Source organism: Indicator indicator, chromosome 36 (assembly GCF_027791375.1).
Source record: "Indicator indicator isolate 239-I01 chromosome 36, UM_Iind_1.1, whole genome shotgun sequence".
NCBI lineage: Eukaryota > Metazoa > Chordata > Aves > Piciformes > Indicatoridae > Indicator > Indicator indicator.
The window spans coordinates 3,340,903-3,347,494 of NC_072045.1; the positions used below are offsets into that span (position 1 = coordinate 3,340,903).

Here is a 6,592-nt window from a genome sequence, read left to right on the forward strand (position 1 = left end):
GCTCCTCCACTTCCCTCATTCCCACCCTGAGCGACCCCATGTCCCTTCTGCAGCTCCTGCTGCACCCAGGGGGCAGGGGCAGTCCCTTCCCTCCCAGTAAGGCCAACTGGAACCGGTTTCATCTTCCCAGTTCACAGACAGAAGCAAAGCCAAGGGGGGTCCAGCATCTCCCTATGCCTGGAGGCAGACCCTAGACGGGTCACCCCGAGGACTTGTCCCATAGGGGCTGGGGTGCTGAGCTGCCCATCGCGTCCCCTGCAGTCCCTGGTGGCTGCTCAAAGCTCCTCGGCCGGCTCCAGCCCTTTGGAACTGCCGTGGGCAGCCTCGGTCCAGGCCAGCGATGCCAGGCCGTGGTGCGGCGCGGCGCTGCCATCCTCTGACGCGGCGTTAGGAGGGTCCCGGTCCGCATGGCTCAGTTCCTCCGAGGCGAGGGGCTGCGTGGCGTTGCGGGGGGAGGCTTTGTCCAGGTGCGGGGCGAACGTGTGGCCGCCGAAGGCTTCGTGCAGGGTCTCAGGGGCTTTCCCCAGGCGCTCCAGCCACCGCGGCTCCGAGGGCTTCTCCTCCCTGGCCTGGGGGTGCGTCTGAACCACGCGGGACGCGGCCGCGTTGTGCAGGGACCTGGAGAATACTGAGAGCCAGGGCAGGGTCAGGGCAGTCCCAGCGCCCCCGGCACCCACCCCGGCCCGGCCCGGCCCTGCCCTCACCTCGCACGGGTCTGAAGTCGCCGTCTGCCTCGGCCGTGCTGGGAGCAAAGGGGCTGATGGAAGGGAAGACGATGAGGGCAAAGGAGAGCAGCAGGACCTGGGGGCAGAGGGGAGATGCCACTGCCTGCAGTGGTGGAGGGGAACCAGGGTTTGGGACACAGGGACCAAGGAGGGGAGCGGGGGGCAGAAGCAGGACTGCGGCCCTGTGTTCGTACTGATGCATGTGTCCCTGCCTCCATCCCTCCCTCCCTCCATTCCTCCCTCCCTTCCTCCATTCCTCCCTCCATCCATCCATCCATCCATCTATCTATCCATCCATCCACCACTTTGTCCCTCTGTCCATCCCTCCCTTCCTTCCTTCCTCCCTCCCTCGGCACCAGGAGGCTGTGGTGGAGCTGGGGGCTCCACACACCGCGATGCAGGTTCCTGTCTGTGCTGCCTTGTTGCTTGACTGCACCACCAGAGCCTGGAGCTTCTTCAGCTGTTCCAGGAGGGACCTGGGGACCGCAAGAGCCTGTTAGCCCTGGCAGGTCCATTTGGGGGGTGGTGGGGAAAGCCCCAGCACCATCCCACCCCCTTTTCGTCCCCACCCTGCCCCAGGAACACCTACGAGTTCTGTTTCTCCAGGTGCAGGACTTTCCTCTGCAGCTCCTGGTTCTGGGCTGTGCACGCCGACATCCTGGGGGACAGGGAGAAGGAGATGGGATTTGGGAGGGCTGGCAAGGAGCACTGTCCCCATCGCCAGCCATCTAGGTGTCCCCAGGCTGTCATCCCCGGGGCTGGCGGGAGGGTCCTACCTGCTCTCCAGCCCATCGATGTACTCCTTCTTCTTCTTGCGGCTCTCCTGAGCCGATTGCTTGTTCCGGATCTTCCGCCGGATCTTCTTCAGCACCCGCTCCTCGTACTGGGGGGGACACGGCGAGGGGGCGTCAGGGCTGGCACCTCCCTGGGGCTATGACGCCCCCACGCTCCGTGTCCTTCCCAAGCACGGGGGGACCCACCTTGGTGAGGGGCAGCTGCGTGGGCAGGGACACCCCCTCCTTGGCCAGCAACTTCTTCTCATCCTCCGTCAGCACCAGCTCCTGGAACTGGCCCTGGCTCTGCCTCAGCAGGGAGATGGGCACCGGCGGCTGCTGCGTGGCCACAGCCGGGAGATGGCTCTGGGTGCTGGGCTCACCCCATGCCAGCCCCCAGGGATCACGGAGAGGGGATGAGGATGGGCTCGTGGTCTGGGAAGGGACAGGGATGGGACCATGGTGTGGGGAAGGGTGAGAAGTGTGGAGATGGAACAGGGAGGGGATCGTGATCCAGGGAGGGACAAGGCTCGGGAGAAGGAGGGATGGGGACAGGAATAAGGAGGGAATCGTGGCTGCCCAGGGCACTGGTAGAGTCCCCATCCCCAGAGGGCTTCAAAGCCGTGGAGATGTGGTGCTGGGGGCCATGATTTGGTGGTGACCTGGCAGTGCTGGGATAAGGGTTGGACTTAAAGGACTTGAAAGGTCCCTCCCAACCAAAACGATTCTGTGATTCTCTGGTCCAGGAAAGGGACAAGGCTGGGGACAAGGAGGGATGGGGACACAGGGCAGGGGACTCACAGCATCAGAGCTGCCAGAGAGCAGCAGGTCCTTGACGGTGAGGCTGCAGGATGTGGGTGGAGAGACCACGGAGAGGTCCTGGCTCTCTTCCAGGAAGAACCCAGGGTGCCACATATCTGGGTGAGAGGATCACTGTCAGCAGTCCTGTGTCCCTCTGTCCCCAGTGTCCCCAGTGCAGAACCCCCACCCTGCCGTGTTCCCAGAGCTACTCAGGGTGACCACTGGCACTCGCCCTGTGTCCCCCAAAACTGTCCCTCTGGTCCTACCCCAGCCCCTCCCTGAACATCCTGCACTGCTCAGCACCCCCAAACCTCCCTCCTCTTACAGTCTCCTCCACCAACACGTCTGCCCAGTTCACCCCAGTTCCCAAGCTCTCCCCACTCCCTCCAGTCCCACAGGCCCCCCCCAGCTCCTCTGTCCCCCTCAGCTCCCCAACATCTCCAATCCCTCCAGTGCCCTCAGCCTGGTCCTTTGCCCAGTCTCTCCACCTTGGCTTACCCAGGTCAATGGAGACCTCGGAGTGCTGGACCCCAGCCCCCCCTGGCGGGGGCAGAGCTTGGTAGGGGTTGGTAAAGGGGTACAGGACCTCACTGGGACCCCCATCACAGCTCCTAGGGGAGCTGTCAAGCTGGTCAGAGGGGGGGTCCTCGGAGACCCCACTGTCGCTGGTGGCTGGGGACCAGCTGGGAGAGTCCAGTGTCGAGTCCCTGGGGCCCAGGATGGATGTGATGAAGTCGTCACCGTCCTGGGCAAGCTGTGGGCACAGGGAGGCCTGTCACCATGGGGTGCCCATCACCATAGGATGCACATCACCATGGGGTGCCCATCAGCATGGGGTGCCCATCGCCATGAGGTGCCCGCCACTCTGAGCTGCTGCCCTGGGTGGTCCCAGTTCCCAGGCAAGGTGCTGGGATGGGTCCCTCCTGCCAGGCCCAGGGATGGGGTGGAGATGTGTCCCCCCTAAACACAGGGGACTCACCCTCTCCTCATGCCAGGTGCTTGATGGTGTCCCCAGCTCCATGCCACGGAGGATCCCATCTTGGCGGTCAAAGAGGAGGTCCAGCAGGTCGAGGCTGTCCACGCTGGAGGCCATGGCTGTGAGGTGGCACAGGCAGGTCCTGAACCCTGACCTCATGACTCCCACCCTCCCTTCAAGCTGCATGACTCCAGAGACACCCCAGATCACGGGGTGGGCATGGGGCTGGTGAGAGGGAGTGTGTCTGGGCACGGGCACAGGTGTGTGGGACAGTGTGGAGATGCAGCTGCACGTGTGTGACCCCATGTGGGGCTGTGTGGCCATGGTGGCACACGTGTGTGAGGAGCTGTGTGTCTGCACAACCACATGGACACAGCTGTGTGAGCACAGGCATGGGCTGGCACCTGTGTGTGAGCACAGCTGGGCACATCTGGCAAAGCCTGGCTCCCACACAGAGGGAGAGCACAGCCTGTGGTGACCTCACCACCTCCTTCCAGTAGCTGAAACTCCCAAATCCTCTGCTTCCCTCCTCCCCCCCAAAAATAACTGCACAGCCAGGGCTTCCCTGCAGGCACTCAGCCCCACTGTGCCCTCCAAGAGCAGGATGAGCACCCAGAGCTAAGGGCTGGGTCAGCTCCATGGTCCAGCCCTGTCCTGTGTGTGAGCACAGGAAGATCAGGTTAATCATTTTGGGTGGCAAGCAGAGGGAGAGGAGATTGCTGCCACCAGCCAGCCCTGAGGAGGGGACCCAGCCCTGCTCCACCACTGCCACCCCAGCACTGCTTGAGACTCAGAGAAAAGCAATGGGCCAGCAACAAGCTGTCCGAGCAGCCAGGCAGCTAAGTGATGACCTGACCCAGGAGCTGGCCAAGCAGCTGACCAAGTGACCTGCCAAAACCAGGCAGGGCAGGAGAGGGATCGAATGGTCAGCTGTGGCCAAGTGACCAATGGATTGACTGAGCACAGATCCAACCTGCTGACCAACTGACTGACCACTCAGCTGTCTGATTGACCAACCACCCAACCACTCAACTACCCAACCAACCCAACCAACCCAACCACCCAACTACCCAACTACCCAACTACCCAACCAACCCAACCACCCAACCCAACCACCCAACTACCCACCTACCCAAACAACCCAACCCAACCACCCAACCACCCAACTACCCAACCACCCAACCAACCCAACTACTCAACCAACCCAGCCACCAACTACCCGACCAACAAAACCAGCCAACTACCCAACCCAACCCCCCAACTACCCAATCCAACCACCCAGCTACCCAACCCAACCCCCCAACTACCCAATCCAACCACCCAGCTACCCAACCCAACCCCCCAACTACCCAACCCGCACCAGGCAACCACTCAAGCCAACACCTGACTTTCCTTCTCAACTTATCCAGCACTGACTCCAGTGTGCTCCCAGCCAGCTTTGGGGCTGTTTGGCATTACTAGGGCATTTGGCTGACTAACCCAGGCCAGGGCAGGGGCTTTACTGCCCCCTGTCCTTCATCCTCAGTCCTTCCAGCGAGCCCTGATGACCCCATGGGACCACCAGATAGAGGGAGCCAGACCATACCTGTGTGAGATCCAACTCCCACGGATCTGTCCTGCCTCTCGGTGCACAGGGGAGCAGAGCGAGGCACCAAACACAACCACCTCCTCCTCCTCCTCCTTTGTGGTGATGACCTGACCCAAGTGGCAAAGTTTAAATTCCAACTGCACAGAAATAGTGTCCTGGATTGCAAAATCCCTGACTGGGGACGGCGCAGAGTGACGGCAGGGGACGGACTCGTTGTGCTCCGTAACTCATTAGCCAAATGTTTTTGTCATCTTCCATCAAGTGGGACAGGAGGGGCCAGGAGCTGGGGAGCAAAGTCCGAGTGCTGAGATTGCCCATGAACCTTCACCCACTTTTGGGGTCAATTTCCTCTTTTTTTTTTCCTTTCCAGACCAGTCTATTGGCATTGATCACAGCTTATAGGTGTTGAGATGAACATCCGATTGAGACGTTCACATGGACCCTACCAGTTATAGCCTCCCCCACACAACCCTTGGTCCCCTCTGCTCCCTACAGCCAGGGCTGTCCTGGATTGCTGCCTGAGTTTGCTGCCTGCCTCCCCCCCATCCCCATGGGTGTTTAAAAGAGGCAGAGATGTGGTGCTGAGGGCCATGGTTTAGCTCCAGCCTTGGTAGAGCTAGAGAATGGTTGGACTGGGTGATCTGAAAGGGCTTTTCCAACCAAAATAATTCCATGGTAATTCTGCTGGGTCCAGTCCTGGGCTCCTCAGAAGCCACCAAGGGGCCTGGAGCATCTCTGAGAGGAGCAAAGGCTGAGAGCCCTGGGGCTGTTGAGCCTAGAGAAAAGAAGGCTGAGACGGGACCTGATCAATGCTCAGCAAGAGATAAATGAGCTGTGGGGGTCAAGAGGATGGCACTAGACTCTTGTCAGTGGTGCCCAGGGACAGGACAAGGGGCAATGGGCGCAAAGTGAACGTCAGGAGGTTCCATCTGAACATGTGGAGAAAATTCTGTGGTGTGAGGATGCTGAAGCTCTGCAGCAGGCTGCCCAGAGAAGTTGTGGAGTCTCCTGCTCTGCAGAGCTTCCAACCCCCCCTGGCCATTGTGCTCCTGGGCAAGCTGCTGTGGGTGCCCTGCTGGAGCAGGGGGGTTGGACTGTCTGAGCTCCAGAGGTCCCTTCCAACCCCAGCATGCTGGGGTTCAGAGATTCCTTCTCTACATGACCCTGAGGTGATGGTATCACCCAATGCACATCACCCATGTCACCCTCCTCACCAGATCTCTCAGGATCCCTGTGGATCACTTTCACTCAGGGAGGGGACAGGTGAGTAATGCCACGTATGCCCGCAGTGTGACACAGGGACAAGGCTGTGCCCTGTTATTGCCCGCTCCATGCCCTCTGACCGGGTGGGGACAGGGAGGGCAGCTTTATGGCCCTTGGTTGCGATGGGAGCCCCTGGAACTGAGCAAAGGGCACCCCCTCCAAGGGCACCCACCCAAAGAGTACCCACCCAAAGGGCACCCACCCACCGGCCTCCCCAGCTCCATGTTCCCCGTGGGGCTGCTTCCTTAGGGCCTTGAGTGTCCTAGGGGCAGAACGAGCAGGGACTGTGGGAGCCTCCTGCTGATGACCGCAGCACTAATCGGCACCAATGCAACCAGCGCCGGCAGCCCCAGCACGGCCCCGCCCCGGGCCTGGCCCCTCCCACCCCTCCTGGCCCCTCCCCTCAGCGACTCCTCGCGATGCCTCCACTGCCCCTCCCCTTCGCTCGTCCCCGCCCCCTGCCCTT

The 6,592-nt window shown here is 61.3% G+C and overlaps 1 protein-coding gene across 1 annotated transcript; it reads right to left on the minus strand.

Annotated features, from left to right (window-relative positions):
- Positions 1-275: 275 nt before the first annotated feature.
- Positions 276-6,350, minus strand: CREB3L3 (cAMP responsive element binding protein 3 like 3). The gene is made up of 11 exons (XM_054396067.1): positions 6,333-6,350; positions 4,861-5,038; positions 3,279-3,394; positions 2,798-3,053; positions 2,300-2,415; positions 1,706-1,837; positions 1,502-1,608; positions 1,315-1,383; positions 1,117-1,201; positions 705-801; positions 276-628 (listed from the first exon to the last, which is right to left on the minus strand). Exons 1-11 carry the CDS (start codon positions 6,348-6,350, stop codon positions 276-278), a joined length of 1,527 nt encoding a protein of 508 aa, XP_054252042.1.
- Positions 6,351-6,592: the final 242 nt, after the last annotated feature.